Here is a 21,137-nt window from a genome sequence, read left to right on the forward strand (position 1 = left end):
TAAAAATACTACATTTCTACCTTTTACCCTGTCTATTTGTTCCTGTAGCTGTAAGTAAAATTCATCTGATTCATTGATATCTCCACTTGTCTGTTCCACAGGGACTGCAAGGATTGATACTCTGCATGTTTTAATCATAAAATTAGCAACAAGCATTCTATTATTAAAACCTTTCCAGCCTAAGCAAGATTTTATAGCTGCCTTGTTCATGACGAGCCCTACTCCTTGGCTATGCACCCTATCCTTCCTGCCTTAATAAATACATCGTATATCACCTAATTTCATGTTTCCTAGTCGTGGGATATGAATTTCTGGAACTCATAATAAGTTCAGTTCCCAGCGTTTGAATTCGTCAGTCAAAATTTAAATAGGATAGTTTTTTTTTAACGTTGTAACATTCCAAGTTTCAATTGTCATAGTTATGGCCACCGGAAAAGCAATGGTCCCAGAATCCAGTTCAGTTAATCCAGTCCAGGACGAGGATTAACATATCTACTCAAGTGATGAACAAGGTAGCTGCTAAGTCTTGTTTAGGCTGGGAAGGTATTACTAATAGAATACTAATTGTTCAATTTATGACAATAAAGTTCTGGGTATCATTTATTGTATATGCCCCTGTTACTACTAGTGACTCAGATAAATTTTAGAAACAGTTACAGGAGCAAATAGACAGGGTCCCAAGTAGAAATATGGTGTTTTTCCTAGGAGAATTTAACGCCCAGGTTGGTAGAAATAGGGATAGATGGTATCTAAGCCTATATAAATTTGGTGTTGGAAAAGAAAACAGTAATGGCTACAGACTTTTGCAATTTTGTATGTATAACAATCTAGCTTTAATCAATACGGTGTTTGGTCATAAAATGGCCCATAAGTTGACTGGGTATTCACGTGATGGTAAGACAACAAAGCTTATTGATATTGTTATAGTAAATGGAACACTGGCAGGATCAATACAAGATACTAGGGTATATAGGAGTGCAGTTATTGATGTTAAGTAAAGATCATCATCTAGTAATGTCTAGGGTTAATTTTAAGCTGAAATTTAGGAACGATAACTACCTCCCGATAAGTTATGATGTTGGTAGACTCCAGGATGAGAATTAAAGAGAAATTTTCCAGGAACAGTTGAATGCTAAACTTGAGAGTCTGAAATTTGATAATGTGGAAGATGGTTGGAAAAATTTAGAAAACAATTTGTGAAGTTACTGACGGTGTCTTAGATAAGGAAGTTAAGACTGAAGCTAGAAATATTATTGAAAAAGCTTCTTTTTTTTTTATTGTATGTGTATAAATTATTAAGAATTTACAATTTTCCTACAAAATAGGCAGTATGGTATTTATATTTTCCAGTAAAATCTTTTATTTTTGTCTTATTTTTTGTCTTGCTAACGGTAGGTATCTTACTCAGTTCGCAGTAAGAAAAAAAGTATTCCTGACTTCCAATATCGAATACTCGACAGATTGAAATTGTAGGAATGTAGATTACAATACACTCAGCCAATCGTCTGAGTCCCTTCTTAATTACACCTATAATGTTGGCTTAGTCATTTATTTCCCTGTAAGAAAAAAAGTATTCGGACTTTTAACAATAAATACTTTGCAGATTACAATTGGAGAAATGATACCCTCACGCCAGTCCTTTGAATCCCTTCTTCATTACATCTACAACGGAGACGTCAAGATGCCTCCTGAAGACTCGTTGTACTTATTCAGCGCTCCCTATTTCTTTGGATTTACAAATAATCGCCTGCAGGTAAGTACCCCTCATATATTTATGTAAGGCTACAATTACCCTTTTACTCCCGTTTTAATTGGGGTAGTTGCTTGTTTTAATTAGTGCAAAAGAGTAAAAACGATACTTCATTTTTGGGTAATAAAATGAACAAGTTCTAATACTTCTGAATTATTTTTAAAGTAAATTGTAATTATTATTCTATTAAATTAATTATATTTATGAACTTACATAAGACTAAGAACATGAAAAAGAGACAAAAGATATTATTTTTTTCTATTTTACCAGTATATTTTTTTTTCATCTACTCATTAATACATATAATGGTTAGCACCATGCTTGATTCTCTCTTCTTTTTTTTACTTTTTTTAGTTTTTTTTACTTAATTGTCATTCGATTTTTTTTTACTTTTTTGTTAAATATTAGTGAATCTCTATAACGAATGAAATCGAATACCTAACTGTGTATATACTTGTAAATAGAATGCATATTTAACAGTGGATATTAACAATGGATTTAAGAATGGATAACAATGGATAGTATATTACTGCTGGTGACAACTTCAATTAAAACTGTGGAAGAAATAAACTTCCACAATTATTATTTGTGTAAGTAATAAATTTCCAAATATTCGGTTTCACGTGTGGAAGCTTCCATTAGCCGGAACAGAAAAAGAAGAACCAGGATAAGTAGCTAAAATAGACATGAAAATAACATAAAAGATAAAAACCATACCAAAGTAAGAAATGAAAACTATACCAAAATAAATTTGATATAAAAACTATACTGTTTATATATGCTATATTGGTCAAACAAATAGCAATTCTGAAACTGAGCCTCCAAACACCGTATCATAAGTTAGTAACTTCTTTCTGATGTTTACTGTTTGTATTTACTATTGTGTTTACTATTTGTGCTTTACGTTCTGTGGGTTTTAAGCACTCCATTTCAAAAATCATTCAATCTAAGGGATACAATGCCCAAGTCCTGTGGTGGCGCAGTGGATTTGACCTTAGCTTGGTAATACGGGACCCAGAGATCGAATCACGCTGCAGCAATGCACTGCAGGGCCGACGCAGGGACCTTAGTAGTCAAGAAGCGTCGTTAATTCTTAAAAAAACAAAAAAACAATGCCCAACCTTTATTGAGGGCATGTGAAGATTTTCATTTAAGGGGGAGTGGGAGTGACAGCATTTTAAGAAAGATATACAATATATTTAAAGCAATAACCTTCACTAGTAACTTTTTGTGGAGCGGGCTGAGAAAAATTTTGGATGAATTAGGGGAGTAGATTTTTCACCATCCATCTCAAGTTGCTATCAAATTTAGTTATTTTAGAAATTTAGTAGTTAAATTTAGTTAAATTTAGTTATTTGTACTAATAGCACCTAAAATACTACAAACGTTTTGATTTTGAAAAATAGTAAAGTAAGAAGTTGAAGTTGAAACCCAGTCACTGGTATAAGAAGTATAAGAAGTTTAAGTATAAGTCAGTGGTCAAAAGTATAAGAAGTTGATGCCCAGTCAGTGGTATAAGAAGTATAAGGAGTTTAAGTATAAGTATAAGTCAGTGGTCTGAAGTATAAGTCAGTGGTCAGAAGTGTAAGAAGTTGATGCCCAGTCAGTGGTATAAGAAGTATAAGGAGTTTTAAGTATAAGTATAAGTCAGTGGTGTGAAGTATAAGTCAGTGGTCAGAAGTATAAGAAGTTGAAGCCCAGTTAGTGGTATAAGAAGTATAAGGAGTTTAAGTTAGCACAGAATAGCATATTATCAGTGAATATATTTTATATTTGTTGATAAGTATGAGGTTGTGTATGAACCATCTTCCCCAAATAAAGTACATAAACTGCATTCCATGGTTTCCCCATGGAATATATTAGCAGAGAATGGCACATTATCAGTGAATATGTTTTTATAATAATAATAGCATATTATCAATGAATATATTTTATATTTGTTGATAAGTATGAGGTTGTGTATGAACCATCTTCCCCAAATAAAGTACATAAACTGCATTCCATGGTTTCCCCATGGAATATATTAGCAGAGAATGGCACATTATCAGTGAATATGTTTTTATATTCACTGATAAGTATCAGGTTGTGTGTGAACTATCTTCTCCAATTATAGCACATAAACTGCTTCACTGTATTACAAACGCCACGATAGCTCCTCCCATAGTTCTGCCATAGAATATAATAGCACATTAGCACAGAATAGCACATCATCAGTGACTATATTTTTGTATTTGCTGATAAGTATGAGGTTGTGTATTCACTGTCATGCTGACGTCCGTGGTTCCGCCTCTCAATTCTTTAATGCTTAGATATTTGTTTTCCCTCTATTTTGTTTAGCATCACACCCTTGCAAGTGTTGTTTTTGCTATGCTCCTGATTCTTTTTCAATTTCAAGTTTCTAATAAATTATTTTTCTTTTAATACCTTCGTATTACGACGTCAAACTTTAATCATAATCAACCTTTATTGGAATTGTTACTCTGGTTTGTTGAAGTCTAAGTTTATACCTTGAAGTGTCCAATTTTTATTGTTTCAGGCTTTTTGTAAGCAAAACTTAGAAATGAATGTGACGTCAGACAATGTAATCCAAATATTGGAAGCAGCTGATCGTATTCAAGCTTTGGACATGAAGAAGTACTCTTTGAATTTAATCGTTCATAATTTTCCCAAGGTAAAAATATTATTTAACATAATATTTTATATCAGCTTTAAAAACATATATTTAACTTTGAATAAAGATAGTTGGATTAGAAAGAGCCGTATTTAGTAGCGACTATAGAACCATTATAATGTGGAAAAAAATTATAATAAAAAAGAGAAATGAAAATCGCAATCAAAACATTCTCTGTACAAATGGATTGCTGACAGAAGAGTCAACTCTGGGGTATCAGGGTATCATGGGCTATTATGAAATATCTGGGGTATCATGAGGGGATGTTCGACTGACAAAAAGCAACATGTACCTGCTACTGCTGCTATTAATACTACTGTTACTAATTCTAATACAACACTTTTACTTCCACTACTGCTCCTAATACTTCCACTACAACTATGTTACTAGTAAAGCAGAAGATGAGGGGGAATTTGAGCTAAATCAAAACACACCATGTGTATGTAGATTGTCAAAAGGGTTTATCTCAAGAATAGATTTGAGCATTAAGTGGGAACCTTAAGAAAATGCTTAAAGGGGAAGATCAATTGACCAAAAGGTGATATGTGCATGCTACTACTAACGCTATCACTGCTACTTTAACCGCTACTACTACTGCAGCTAAACTGCTCCAGCTTACTACTTCGATTGCAACTACTTGCAAGGCTAAGGTTATTAAGACGAAAAGGGTGTCAAAGGAGGGTCAAAGGGGCACGTCAGCGATGTTTTGGGAACGGCTTATTGCATCAAGGCGAGGTGTTGTCTTGAGAAAAATTTTTAACTGACCAAAATGCAACGTCTATATGCTACTGCTGTTATTAATACTGCTGCTACTGCTGTTACTAAAACATGTTAAAAGGATGTCTCTCATTTGAATGGGTATCCAGTTTGAACTCTTAAGTTTGAACACTACTACTGCTACTACTACTACTACTACTCCAACTACTACTTCTGTTGCAAATACTTGTAAGGCTAAGAGTATCAAAATGAAAATTTCAAGAAGTATATGAATATTCAGGTTATCAAAAGGACATTTGGGTAATGTCATAGTAATGACTAATTTTATGAGAGAGATTTTAAACTGACTAATAGGCAATACTCTATCACTGGTTCTGCAACTACTATTAGTGTTATTACTGTTAATACTACTATTGCTAATAATGTTGATACTTCTACTGTGACTACTATTTCAGCTATGCCTAAGGGTATGAAGTTGAAATTTTAGGGGATTTTTAAGGACAAAGGTGAACTGAATCATAGCACGCCATCTGTATGCAGATTATCACAAGTGTGTACAAGCAATATCTTAGGAAGAGCTTGGTGCGTGAAGTTGAAACTTAGAGGGCTTGTTGTGGGGTATATTGAACTGACGAAAATACAATATTTGCATCCTAATGCTATTGCTTCTAATCATACTGCTACAGCTACTAAAGCTAATGCTACTACGATTAGTTCTAGTGTTACTACTATTCTTTCTACTACTGGTACCCCTACTACTGTTAATAAAGCTAAGGGTATTAGGGTGAAAAAATCGGGGAATATTGAAACTGCACTGAACTAAATCGAAAATAAAGATAATCAGGAGACAGACTCAGAAGGATTACTATGGGTTTTAAAAAATCGGGTGATATTGAATTTCGCTTTGGATTGAGAAAGCCTGGGACAAGATTGGGATCATTCCTAACAATTTTTTGGAGCAGTTGGACTTGCTTGGTGGGGAGGAATCCCCTTGGGAGGACTGTCTTATAAAGTTTAAGGGGCATTTGGCCTCGTTTGATGGAGAAGAGTGCATCCTCTTCAAGAGTACAATCCCTGACAGATGTTCTATCCTATTACGAGCCACTACCTATTCCATCCAAACCTTTGTCCTGTCACCCCAAATCCCATTCTTATCCTATATTTGCATCGAAATTTATTCTCCAGGCTTTTTTTCTTGAGCCATATATCCTAGTTTCACCTTCAGTTGTCGTCGACTATCCCACTTCCCATGGGGGTAGGATATAGAAGAGGGTCGTTCTTGTTTCTCTCAGATTTTTATCCTATTTTCCTGCATTTCAATTGTTACATTTAACTTTTGCATCTATTTCCACGAGCAATTTTAAATTATGCCCAGGGGCAAGACTTTCAAACAGTTCGTGGTAACGAACCTGGACAATCTGTCTTGGCTTTTTTCTACAATTGGCCATGACTTCCACTTTTCCCACAACTATTCCCTTTCTTTTAAATTCAAAAATTAAATTCTTTAAAAATTAAAACCTGGACAATCTGTCTTGGCTTTTTTCTACAATTGGCCATGACTTCCACTTTTCCCACAACTATTCCCTTTCTTTTAAATTCAAAATTCTTTAAAAATTAAAACCTGGACAATCTGTCTTGGCTTTTTTCTACAATTGGCCATGACTTCCACTTTTCCCACAACTATTCCCTTTCTTTTAAATTCAAAAATCAACGGACTATTTTTGAATTTGGAAGTGGAAAAGTGGAAGTCATGGCCAATTGTAGAAAAAAGCCAAGACAGATTGTCCAGGTTTTAATTTTTAAAGAATTTAATTTTTGAATTTAAAAGAAAGGGAATAGTTGTGGGAAAAGTGGAAGTCATGGCCAATTGTAGAAAAAAGCCAAGACAGATTGTCCAGGTTTTAATTTTTAAAGACTTTAATTTTTGAATTTAAAAGAAAGGGAATAGCTGTGGGAAAAGTGGAAGTCATGGCCAATTGTAGAAAAAAGCCAAGACAGAATGTCCAGGTTTTAATTTTTAAAGAATTTAATTTTTGAATTTAAAAGAAAGGGAATATTTGTGGGAAAAGTGGAAGTCATGGCCAATTGTAGAAAAAAGCCAAGACAGATTGTCCAGGTTTTAATTTTTAAAGACTTTAATTTTTGAATTTAGGAGCGACCCGGCTCAATAGTAACCAAAACTCTAAAAAATGAAATTTTGATACCAATAGCTACATCAAAAGAATCGCATTTTAATGCTGGTTTTTAATATATAAGTTTTATCAAGTTTAGTCTTACCCATCAAAAGTTACGAGCCTGAGAAAATTTGCGTTTTTTTAGAAAATAGGGGGAAACGCCCCCTAAAAGTCAGAGAATCTTAACGAAAATCACACCATCAGATTCAGCGTCTCAGAGAACCCTACTGTAGAAGTTTCGAGCTCCTATCTACAAAAATGTGGAATTTTGCATTTTTTGCCAGAAGACAAATCACGGATACGTGTTTATTTGTTTTTTTGTTGTTTTTTTTTCCTAGGGATGATCGTATCGACACAGTTGTCCTAGAATGTTGCAAGAGGGCTCGTTCTAACGGAAATGAAAAGTTCTAGTGCCCTTTTTAAGTGACCAAAAAAATTTTAGGGCACCTAGGCCCCCTCCCACGCTAATTATTTTCCCAAAGTCAACGGATCGAAATTCTGAGATAGCCATTTTATTCAGCGTAGTCGAAAAACCTTATAACTATGTCTTTGGGGACGACTTACTCCCCCACAGTCCCCGTGGGAGGGGCAACAAGTTACAAACTTTGACCTGTGCTTACATATAGTAATGGTTATTGGGAAGTATACAGGCGTTTTCAGGAGGATTTTTTGGTTTGGGGGAGGGGTTGAGAAGAGGGGGATATGCTGGGGGAACTTTCCTTCGAGAATTTGTAATGGGAGAAGAAAATTTCCATGAAGGGAGAGCAGGATTTACTAGCATTATTTAAAAAAAAAAACAATTAAAAAATAAAAGTGAAAAAGCTTTTTCAGCTGGAAGTAAGGAACAGCAATAAAACTTAAAACAAACAGAAATTATTACCCATATGAGGGGCTCACCTCGTTCTAATACCTCGCTCTTTACGCTAAAGTATTTTCAGTAATTTCAACTACGTATTCTACGGCTTTTGTGATTCAGGGAGTTATTCTTAATGAATTGGGATAAAATTTAAGCTTTAGTGTAAAGAGCGAGGTACTGACGATGGGGCGAATCCCCTCATATATGTAATAAAAACATGAGAATACAAAAGTTCTTTACGTAAGATAATTTATAAGTTACGTAAATCTTTTACCAATAAAAAGATTCGTAAAAAATTAAAAGTTCTAGTTGCCTTTTTAATTAACCAAAAAATCGGGGGGCAACTAGGCTTCGTCCTCCGCTCTTTTTTTCTCAAAATCATTCGATCAAAATTATGAGAAAGCCATTTAGCCAAAAAAAAAAAATGCAAATTTCGTTTTGATTATTCCTTTGCGGAGAGCCAAAATCAAAACATGCATTGATTCAAAAACGTTCAGAAATTAAATAAAAAAACAAGTTTTTTTAACTGAAAGTAAGGAGCGACATTAAAACTTAAAACGCACAGAAATTACTTCGTATATGAAAGAGGCTGCTTCCTCATCAACGCCCCGCTCTTTACGCTAAAGTTTTTTACTGTTTTAAAAAGAAGAATCAAGGAGGCACACTCGTGCCTCTATAAAGAGGCGACCCACGACAATGTTAAGCGATCTTCGGTTCCAGTGGTCGTAGAGGGATGGATTCATTTCGTAGCCCGAGCTCCAGCTAAGAAACCTGCCAAATGTCATCCCCCTCCAACTTTTCCTTCATGGGGAAAATCTGGCCGAAGGTTTCGACCCGTCAACCCCAGCCCCCCTTTAACGTTGTCTGATCGGGCTGAAATTCACAAGTTAAGGTCTCCTAGGGCCCAGGAGCTTATCCGCGAAATTTCAGCTCGATCCAATAACTCCTTCCCTGTTTTCCAGAAACCACGCATAGCCACTTAAAATTCATTTTCTTTTTTTCCTAGACGCCTACAGGTCACAGCCGACATCGGATCTGGGTGTACGAAGACTCATTCGATGCGGAATTCTCCGAGTAATTTTCCTGGAAAGTTTCGTAGGAAAATCTTAACCCCCCGAAAGTTTCGACCCCCCAACCCCACCCCCCTTTTTAACGTTGTCCGATCTGGTTGAAATTCACACGTTAAGGTCCCCTACGGCCCAGGAGCTTATCCGCGAAATTTCAGCTCGATCCGATAACTCCTTCCCTGTTTTCCAGAAACCACGCATTAGCTACTTAATTAACGCATTTTTCTCCATAAGAGCCCATGTTAATTTGAAATTTTTAAAAGTTATTGAGAAGTTATATTTACACACATGTAAGTGATTAGCTCAGTCGGTAGAGCGCGGGACTTTTAATCCTTGGGTCAAGGGTTCAAGTCCCTTACGGGCGGTTTTTTTTCACATCAAAAAATTTTTTATAACACCTGGACAGCTTATCATTTGAGAGATAACAGAATATTAGCTTCTTATGAGCAAAAGAAACATTTCGGTCATTCTATCTATTTATTCAACTCGTGGAGTGCACGAGTTGACTGGAGCTGTAAGATACATGTCCAAAAGAACTGACTTTTGACCCTGTTGGGGACTTTGCAACTGGGGCAATCCTCAGCGATGTCCGAAATAAGTGTGATATAAATGTGCTTTAAGTATATATTTTATAGCCTTTAAGTGCTCATTGCCAATTTTTAGGTGAATTTTCAAATGTTTTGAAGAAGTTTAAGTTTTTCTCGATTTAATGAAACGTGGATATTTACTTATTTTATATAAATAGTTGCTAAATAAGATAAATAATATATAATTTACTATAATTACCTAAAGATGTTTCCTATATGAGAAGGCATTTTTAGAATAAATTCTTTATTATAGGCTTTTGGACGTAGCGATCAAAATAAAAGTGTATAATTTTGTTAACACCTGGACTGCTTATCATTTGAGAGATAACAGAATATTAGCTTCTTATGAGCAAAAGAAACATTTCGGTCATTCTATCTATTTTTTTCTATTTTATACAATGATTTAAAAGCGGGGGGATTGGGGGGCGGCAGCCCTCCAACTTCCTCTCCTAATTCCTCTACAAGGAGTACAGGAATTATTAAATTACATCCACCATGGATTTTAGAAAAACGTACAGAAATAACATGAAAAAAACTTCGTTTTCTTAAAGAGTTAAAGAGGCTGCGTCCCAAAGTCGAACCTTAAAACGTACAGGAATTAGAAGAGGCAGTTGGGGGGCTGCCGCCCCCCAAACCTCCCGCTTTTAAAGACTCTTTTGTACAGTTTTTTTGTTTTTTTGCTAACCCCCCGCTCTTGGCTTCGGAAAGGCCCTCTTTTAATTAACAAAAAATTGAAATGAATGAATAATGGAATAACTTCGAAAAATGTTAAACACAAGAGGACAGGAGAACCATTGCGCCGAAACTAGTAATTAATGACAATGAAGTCCCCCCCACAACAAAAAACCTGTACAAAAGAGTCTTTAAAAGCGGGGGGTTTGGGGGGCGGCAGCCCCCCAACTGCCTTTTCTAATTCCTGTACGTTTTAAGGTTCGACTTTGGGACGCAGCCTCTTTAACTCTTTAAGAAAACGAAGTTTTTTTCATATTATTGAGAGAAAGAGTCAAACATTAGCGTAAAGAGCGGGGCGTTGATGAGGAAGCAGCCTCTTTCATATACGAAGTAATTTCTGTGCGTTTTAAGTTTTAATGTCGCTCCTTACTTTCAGGTAAAAAAACTTGTTTTTTTTTATTTAATTTATTCAGATATACATATTTTTTTCATCGTTGGATGTTAAGAGGCTAGCTGAACCAGTCCCTACTCACGCCTGGCATCGTCCCATATGCCATAACCTTATTTTTTGCTTCACTTGAGTATAAATTCTCGAGAGCGAGAAAATATCCTGTTAATCGCACTCAACCCCTGATAAGTGATTTTCCAGAACCAAAAAAATGGTAGTCCCTTTTCCAGAACCAAAAAAATGGTAGTCCCTTTCTGTTTTTAATATTGCAGATGGTTTGGTGGGTATATGAATCCCCCTCCTTCAGGCCAGACCTGAGAATTATATAACTATATTAACACGATTATTTTCGATCAGACCTGTGGACCTCCTTCAAAAAGTTTTAAAACCTGGTTCTGATGGCTTTTCATTCCACTACCCCTGTCCATCTATATCAAAGGTATGTAGAATGGCTCCTCAGCCAATCTGATGGGAGTGGCATTACAAACATTGGTCAGAAACGGCAGGTCCAAAGGCTGATAAAGATTCTGTTCTGTTTTGTAGGAAGGTGATGTTTTGTGTTTTTTCTTTTTATGCTGGTCAATTATCTAATGAATATCCGGTAAATTTATAGCAAAAAGTATAACTGGCTTTCGTATAAAGTGAATATACCACTCGATGCCTTTTTTCATGCTCTTTACAAATATAATAATCGCTTCTACCGGAAATTCAGATTTGAGTACTTTTTAACCAAGCCTAACCTAGCCTAGCCTAAACTAACCTTGTTATAAATAATTCTAGCACTGAGAAAATGTAGCATTATTTTTTCGATGGAAAAGATGGCGCTGAGAAAACGGAAAATGAGCGATAAGTCATACTCTAATTGAAAATTTGTCATTTTGAAGAGCTCAAAAAGTGCTTAAATTTGAATTTCCGGTAGAAGCGATTATTATATTTGTAAAGAGCATAAAAAAAGGCATCGAGTGGTATATTCACTTTATGTGAAAGCCAGTTATACTGTTTGCTATAAATTTACTGAATATCCTGCTTCTACTATATATATTATGTGGTATTTTCATACACGCTTCAAATTATCCCGTAGAGACTAGCCTGCATTTTATTGTGCTTCAAATGTATTGATTTTTCAAGCTTAAGGATAACCGAAAAAACATATTAGTTTAGTATCAATATTCTTCCTTTGTGTGTATACCTTTTTTAATTGGTTCTTCCCAGTAGTTCTCTAGTTCCTCTTAGGCTTGAGAAAAGTGGAAAAGTGGTAAGTTCGCCTTGTTAGATTTGATGCTTCGGTCAATAAAAGTGAGTTACATTTTCTGCGCTTGCTGTTGGTAATTCCCTTTACCCGGTTTCGTTTGGGAAGAGACTTTTAGGTTAACTTCACCTTAAAAATATATTTGGGGGCCTGGCCTCCTCCCCAAATATAACAACAAAGCCATTGAAAAGTTTCAGTTTTAGCCCTAGAGAAAGCTTTTGGACGGGTAAGTTTTTCTTGGTTTATATCTACGTATTATATATGTACAAATAATATTCTATATAATATCTTAATTAATATTTTAATTATGTAATATCTTATATAATATCCTAATTAATATAATATCAATTAATATAATATATAACATAAAATATAATATAATATCAATTATAGTTGTAATTTCATATCAATCAATATTAATATCTATAATATTGGGAACTTTATCTTTTTTGAGTGTTTTTTTTTCACGTTTTAATTTTGTCGTTTATTTTTTTTGTAAACTACTGCCTGTATGAATCATTGCTGGAGTATATAATATGATAGCTAATTTTGTGCCTTACTTGCAGGTCGCACGAATGGCACGATTGAAATGTTTGTCGAGAGAATTATTGGTAGATATACTGGAAGCCCTAGCCGACGATATGGCCGATCTGAAAATTTGTCAAGATGTCACGTATTCCGTCAACGATTGAGAGGTTCTCAGTTGTTAAATACGTTCAGAAAACCTGTTTTATTTGGAATGAATGACATAAATGCACTGTAAAATGGTGACTCAAGAACTTAGGGTATGAAGCTTGTGAATAGTTAGGTACATTTTTGCTGATTAATCACAAATTAGTTAATCTAAGCTGCAACTCTGTACTTTAATTTCTAAAGTCCCATCATTTTGTTCGAGTCAACAACTTTAGATACAGTGCTTACGCATGTGTACATTGTTTTTTTTTTTTAATTGGTGTATTTATGTTAACGTAACGGAAGTCCAAGTAACTCGGAACTTATGAAACGGTTTCCTTGTTTCTTAAATGCGAAGTGATCCTAATTTGTAAAGATGATTTTCCACTAGTCAAATTACACGAGAGGGATAGCAACGGATTATGCTAATTAGTGGGTCATTTTTGGCAACTGATATGATCAAAAAATGCCAATATTTCACGTATTCTGTCAACAGTTGAGGAACTTTTATTTGTTGAATACCTTCAAAAAAATCCTATTTTATTTCGAAGGAATTAATAAACTGTAAAATCGTCACTTAAGAAATGGGGTTTTTAAGTTTGTGTGCGGTTGACAATCTCAGCATTAATTTTATCTACTTCATTTTTTATTACAATAACGCATTCCTACATTCCATTGTAATTTCGAAATTTTACAGTTAAGAAAACTAATTTGAAGTTTCAGGTTCAAAATTTGAGCCCCTCACCTTTCGGAAACTTCAAGGAGGGAGGGGGTTTCTTCTTTTCTACGGATGTTTGTGTCAAACCAGAGTTCTTAGAAATGGTCGAAGGGTAAAAATCATTTCTCTGACATCATATTAAAAGTGGCACGAAACATCCATTTCTGGTTTGAATTATAGTTTACCGGTCAGTCGGAAGGGAAATCTACATCTATCAGCTCATGAAGGTCAACTGATACCTGACAGAACAAATTTTGCGTTTTGTTTTTGAATCGCTTGTTCAATTTAGCCTTCCAGAGCTAGCAAAGGGGGTGGCTAATAGTTGTCTCACGTTGCCATTTTGCAGGGTAAGCTTGCTAAATTTAACGATGTAAAAATGTCCACATTGATTATTTAAACATAATCAAAAACAAATTTACATTTACCAACCTTATATATGCCAACGTGATAGAACTACTTTGTCATTGTGATTATTACTCTGATTATTACTGAATAATTGTTCATGTAAAGCTTTAGATTATATTTTGGTTGCTGCTTGTATTTTAAGGGATGACAATTTTCTCCTAGTGCCCCTGAGAATAGTAGGCGCAAAAAGAGGCCGGCCTAGTAGCGTTAATTTCAGGCCTATGTCCATCCACTGGCCATCTCGTCAAAGGGAAAACCATCAGCCTGGGTATTTTATAGAATGCACTGTTGAAATTGGATAAACTGAAGCCAGTAATAGTTGCCAAATTTTATGCATTGGTAAATCACTCCGGATATCAGAAGACCTGACCGACCCTTTTAGAAACAATCCGGGGTGGGTGAAAGAACTTCTCTTGTTAGTACTGGTTCTGAGGATCAAGTGCTGCCTACCACTGATGACTGACAAGTGGTGCACGCTAACCACTGATTATAACTGACAAGCGGTGCAGGATATTAGTTGGCTTACAAATGTTGTGGGACTCTCCCGTCATGTTTTATGAGATTCGATTGGACTTTATGAGATTGTTTATGAGATTTTTATGAGATTCGATTGGACCCCAATTCGGTTTTACAAGTCCGTGCTAATAGTATGGATTTCTGATTAATAATAATATCACCTCTATTCTAGAGGTCATCGAGGCATAAAATCTGTTTGTTTTTTTTTGCATCTTCATTTTCCAGTGTTTTAATTGGTGAGTGTTTGGGTCCTTTGACCCTGCTACCCTGTCAAATAACGGTAAAATACGTTGACCTTTTTTTACCTTCTGTTTGTTAACCTAGCTTGTCCAAGGGATATTTTATAACCCAACCTATACTATTTAGCGTATTTCTGAATGTATTTGCTTCTTTTTTGTTAGGAGGAGAATTGTTTTAACTTTTTACAGTTATAGTAGGTTTAACGTAGCCAGGGTAAGACTTTGGAGGGGAAGGGGAAAGGGATGTTTTCAGAAACCACCAGTGATTACGAGAAAAAAAAATAAGAAAGTTCATAACTGATGCAAAACTAAGACGTTACGGCAAAGACCTCCTCGTAATTATGTTCATTACTATAAAAAAATTAGGAACGGACGAAGGGATGACCACAAAAAAGCGAAGAAAACGGAACAAAACGTGAAAATAGTATAATAACAAAAAAATAAGCTGTTTTCTATTTTTCTTGCAATAAAGGCAGATTAAAGAGGGTGTTCTGCCGAAATATCTATGTTTTTCTCGAACTTTCCACTGACTAGAATTTTCGTTGTATAATCGTTTTTTTTTTTTTTGGGGGGGGGGGGCGGACTCTAGCCAGTATTTTCTAGGAGCTTTTTGTGTGGGAGGAGTATAACCAGTGTTGTATAGGAGATTTGTGCGTCTCTGCCCCGTTACCCCCTCCCCCTTTTCCTCCTTAGAAACATCGCAATGTTATAAAAATTTTTAATATTATACTATGGACAGAAATTTATTTTCATCAATTAGGCCCTATCCTCCCTCTCCCATTGAGCTGGAATCCTCCTAAAATGAAATCCTGGCTACTTCACTTTTTGTTAGTATTTATATTTATTTTAAAGAGTATTTATGATCTCGGTTTATTCTCTTAATATTACCCTTGTAGGATTTTTTTTTATGTATAGTGTGATAATTGGTTATGATGAATCTAAAACAAATTCTTAAATGGAGCTGCTCAATTTAAAAATTTTAAACTTTTTCTATTTCGGCATTTATATGAGTAAGAAAAAACTAAAACTGAAAAATAAAAGTGGTCAAAATCAAAATCCTTTTAAGTTAATCCTGTATAGTGACTACAGAAGTTACCGATAAAATTAACAGAAAGTAAAAACTTGAGAACCTAATATGTGCTGCACCCGACATAAACTCTACATATAAAAATGCTTGTGTACTTTTATAAGTAATCATATGTGTAAAGTACTAACGTACATACTTTAAAATACTACTTATGGCACTTAAAATACTACTTAATGCTACTTAAAATACTACTTATGGCTACTTCTTATGGCAATTGTTTTCAGCACCATGTTACCTGAGAACAGCACTGCTTTGCACTTGGATGCCGGCAGGGAGCGGTATGCTTGCAGTACTTACTCTCTGAAAAATATCCTGCTCATGGAAATTTTTCCATGAAGCTCACGCTTCTTTTCTACCTAATCTGTTCAAAAGCCCCTTCTCTCCTCCACTAAGCTTAAAGCGATTTTACTAATATACCTTGTCGTGTCTCTAAGTTCCTTCTGTATGGCACCTTCTGCCACTACACAAATTATTTTCCAACCATTTTTGATTTTGTTAAATTCTAAATAACTTCAGTTTCGTATTCAATTGTTCTTCGGAAGTTCTTCTCAAATTCTTATCCCTGAGTCATCATGTCGTAAATACCAGGAAAGTAGTTACCCTTCCTAAATTTAAGCTTAAAATTAATTCTATTCAGTACAAGATGGTGATCTGTGCTTTAATTCCTGTCATGAAGTTCCTATTCTCTTTTTGACCTCTTACTACCCGATTCGAGGATATCCTGCTTAATGGTTTATATTAGGGAGAGTCCCTTCTAAAAAAAAACTCTTTAATATTAATCAAACGCCCCAGCTTCACTTACAATTCAATAGAATATAACATTTACATCTACTGTAATGCTTAAAACGTTTTATAGCCTTGTCATTATATAGAAAATTCGAATAGAAATTAATATCGGGAAGTGTTTTCAGTGAAGCAAAGATGAAAATTTAATGTTAATGATCAACTAAAGGACTGAAGTCCGTAATGCGTGCCAGGTAAATGGTAGAAGTCTAGTAAATGGTTTATGATTTTTGTTCCTTTTAAGTTTTAACGTTTTTCAATTATAAATCATCGACTTGACTGTTTTGAATTTATGCGTGTTTCTCTATTATTTAAACTTTTATAAAATATTCAACGTTATTCCTATTATTGAAACATTCAAGCATTATTTTCATAAGATAATTTTAAATTGTTTGATAATGCGATCGGTAAGCGTTTATTTTAGGTTAAACATCACAAGTTTGGGTAGATGAGCACTTGTCTCTATAGACAGATTCTCTACAGGTTAAACTGCTTGAAGGTTACTCCCATAAACTCCTAGGCTATGTAGGTTAAGCTGCTTTAAGAGATAACCTTTTCGACCAGTCATCGACCAGGAATGTCCTCATTCAGCCCAGACTAAAACGAGTTAGTGGACTAGGAGTGTTTTTGACCCTCCTAAGCCAAAAACAGAGGATTTTTCACACTCCACGGAGGGTCGATACATTTTTGTCCGATCAGCTTGAAGATTACTCCCATAAACTCCTAGGCTATGTAGGTTAAACTGCTTTAAGAGAAAACCTTTTCAACCATTCATCGACCAGGAATGTCCTCATTCAGCCCAGACTAAAACGAGTTAGTGTACTAGGAGTGTTTTTGACCCTCCTAAGCCAAAAACAGAGGATTTTTCACACTCCACGGAGGGTCGATACATTTTTTGTCCGATCAGCTTGAAGATTACTCCCATAAACTCCTAGGCTATGTAAGTTAAGCTGCTTTAAGAGAAAACCTTTTCGACCAGTCACGACCAGGAATGTCCTCATTCAGCCCAGACTAAAACGAGTTAGTGGACTAGGAGTGTTTTTGACCCTCCTAAGCCAAAAACAGAGGATTTTTCACACTCCACGGAGGGTCGATACATTTTTTGTCCGATCAGCTTGAAGATTACTCCCATAAACTCCTAGGCTATGTAGGTTAAGCTGCTTTAAGAGATAATAAATGGTTAGAGATAATAAAACACCATTTGTGTTTTGCTTTTTTTATTTATCATTTGAAGCTTTAGTTCACTTAATTTTTGCAAGTGTAGTTGTGAAAAATAACAAATGAGCGAAAAAGCATATTTCTACCATAATCTAAAACGCAAGAATGAAGGGAGCAAGCTCAAAAAAAGGGTCGGAATAACTACTTTTTTTTTCCCTTAAGCTCAAAATACATTCTTTTTACATGGTTTTATGTTTGAAATAGTTCATTCAGTTTGCTGAATGATAATTGTGTTTGCTAAATGTAATATTTGAGAGAACCGGTTTCATAGTCATAGAGACAAATGACGGGTGACAGTATGCATCGGACTTATATAATTAGGTCATATATTTGCACATTAAGGGTGGGGTGGGGGTGGTTAAGATTAGGTTAAGGGTGCAGTCCAAATACGCTGTCTTTTTTTTTACATGGTTTGCTATTTAGAATAATTCATTCCCCAGTCAGATGATCAGTCAAAATATTTTCTGAAAACTATTATTCACACTACATTGTGTTTTACGTCTTTCTATGTTACTTTATTGAAATTTATTATTTACTTTATTGACTTTTATGAAATAGCGACCACTCTTCGTTCTTGTTCTATAAACTGTGAAATCTTGAAATCTGTTTCCTGTGGGGATAATCAGCTGGGGATAATCTTTCATTCCAAATTGTGCAGTAAATTAAATTAATGCTGTCTTAATTAAAAGTTTATCCGTTAATGAGTATTTTGTAGTCATCACAAATGTTTCTTGCACAAATTTTGATTGATTGTCATGTCGCCTATATTAGTGCAGTAGATTAGCTCTAGTTAAGAGGGAATTCTCAAGGACCCTTTAGATCTTCTTATACAACCTTTACTGCAATTTTTCTGTGATCTTTTGTTTTGATTTTATGGCCTCGAAATTCTTTTATATTCCTTCCAAATTAGTTGATTTTGTTATTTTATCAAATTTTTAAATTATTGTTTTAGTTTTTGTTTTTATTAATATTGATTATTTATTTTCAATCTAGTTCTGTCCGTTGATGAAGGTTTCTAGATACGAAGACGAAATGTTTTGGGATTGTATTAGTATTGGAATTTTTCAAATGTTTTTGCTGTCTTAATTGAAAAATTTTTCAATAATGTGTATTTTTATTTCATTTTCAGTATAAATAGAAAGGCAGTGTGGTCGAAGAAATTAATTTATATTAATTAGTCATCACAATGTTTCTTGCAATGTTCTTTTTTTGCTTAATTTGATTGTTCAATGTATCTCTGTCCTGTATTCGTATTAAACTGATACCCTATCTTAAATTTTTACATTGAAAATGTAAATTATAGACATACGAGTGTAAGTTAGTATGGTTTAGTACTAATTATCCATAACATATACGAACAAAAAATGTGTTACTCCAGAATCAGGTTGAATAATTCTCATTAACAGGTAAATTATACAAAAAATTTTGAAACAGGTAAATTATGAGAAATATGGAACAAATCGAAAATTTAGGCATTGGAGGGGGGGTGAAGGACCCCACCCTCTACATGTGCCTGATTTGCGGCTTCATTCATCAATGCTCAGGAAATATTGGCATTTGAGCATTCGCATACAAATTTGAACTTTATTTGTCTATATATTATACCGTACAAAAGTAGTAGTTGTGAGATGATTAACTTGGATTGGAAAAAAAGGGGTTTTTTCAGGAGTCACAATCATGAAGGTTCGCTGGATTCTTAAATGAATCCACTGACGTATCTTTTGTTTTGACAGAATGCTTTCTCATTTTCTAAGTTTTCCCTGTTACGTATAACAGCTGTGATAAGTAAAACTACTAATAACGTGCTGCTGTACTAAGCCACCTTGGACCAGCAAAGTTGTGCACACTGTTGCTCCACTCCCCATCTATTCAAACTTCACTCTACCACCTATGAAGTTCTATTTTATAAATCTTTTCTTATGGCCTTGGCCTGGCCCATTCAAGGACGACCTGCTTTCCATTTGGCCCTAGTTGCATGGCCACAAAGTACAATCTTTGATAATCTGAAACCCTTCATCTGTAAAACGTGATATAGCTATTATAACATTTCTTTTCATTATAACCCCAAAAAGTTAGATCGAACCATATTTTTCGTGTTGCTTATTGCTTGATATACTGTCTGTTTAACAAGTATATAAAACTATCCTTAGACAATTCTTCGTAAAATATTTCCCAAAATTTCCCTGGTTTTCCAAATAACCTGTGTCTAGCCATGCTTAACCGTTGTCATTACCGCGTCATGTAGCGATTTTAAGAAAATTTTAATTAAACCCCTGTATAAGAAAGGTGATAAGAGTGTGCGACGTAGTTATAGAGGCATTAGCCTCATTTCTGTAGGTAGCAAATTACCTAGTATAATGATGCTTTTTAGACTTAGAAATGTGGTAGACCAAGTTATGAGAGAAGAACAGTGTGGTTTAGAGAAGAGTAGAGGATGTGTCGACCAAATTTTCGATTTTAGGTTAATAATTGAGAAGTTCCTGAGTCATCTGACACCTTTAGTGTTCAGTTTTATAGATCGTGAGAAAGCCTTTGATTCAGCTGATATGAGAGCACTAGCGAAGATCTTATCCTTGTAGGGTATACCGGACAAATACATGAAAGTACTTAGTGTATTTAACATTAGCGAGCACAGGGAAGGCAATAAGAGAGCATGGAATCAAATTGGAGAGAAAAAATTTACTGGACTTCGATTATGCTGATGATTTAAGCATCCTAGAGGAAAGTTTGAGCAAAGTGAATGAGCTTTTAGAGGTTTCGCCAGTTCAGGGCCCTAGAATAGGTTTGAAAATTAACCATTGTCAACCTCCAATCTTCGTCTCCTTAGCTATTACTTTTCTCCTTTTTTTCAATTTTTCTTACTTTCCTCTTATTATGCATTCTAAAGCCACACTGCCTATATAAAAAAAGGTTTGATAAACAAGGAAAAAATACCAAAAGAATGTAAAAATTGAATAAAATTAGTTTTATTATTTTTGTATTATTTTTTTCTCTGTTTGTCATACTTTTTTTCTTACCCCGCCGTAAGTTCTATCACTTCGAAGCTTCATTTAAAACACCTTCTCCTCTGCTAAGCTTAAAGCGTCTTGCTAATATTCCCAATCGTATTTCTAACTTCCCTCCGCACGGCACCTTCTGTCACTTCGCAAACCATTTACATAAGATTAATCGTACCATCTACTTTGTTAAATTTTTAACACCTTCAGTCTCATGTCCAACTGTTATTCTCAATTTCTTATCCTAGAGTCATCAATGTCAAATACCAAGAATGAGTTTACCCTTCCTAAATTTAAGCTTAAAATTATTTA

General features: G+C 34.8%; 1 protein-coding gene across 3 annotated transcripts in view; it reads left to right on the top strand.

The window, feature by feature from the left end:
- LOC136034446 (leucine-zipper-like transcriptional regulator 1) overlaps nt 1-21,137 on the top strand; it is a 187,701-nt gene that overhangs the window by 155,736 nt on the left and 10,828 nt on the right. For 2 of the 3 annotated variants that reach the window (XM_065715627.1, XM_065715628.1), the window contains exons 11-13: nt 1,604-1,753; nt 4,287-4,421; nt 12,758-12,960. In XM_065715627.1, coding sequence (XP_065571699.1) covers nt 1,604-1,753; nt 4,287-4,421; nt 12,758-12,883 — 411 coding nt within the window. In that variant the 3' untranslated portion in view covers nt 12,884-12,960. Of the gene's footprint in view, nt 1-1,603; nt 1,754-4,286; nt 4,422-12,757; nt 12,995-21,137 lie in introns of those variants that run through there. The other variant, XM_065715626.1, reaches the window with a different exon arrangement.

This window comes from Artemia franciscana, chromosome 13 (assembly GCF_032884065.1).
Source record: "Artemia franciscana chromosome 13, ASM3288406v1, whole genome shotgun sequence".
Classification (NCBI taxonomy): Eukaryota; Metazoa; Arthropoda; class Branchiopoda; order Anostraca; family Artemiidae; genus Artemia; species Artemia franciscana.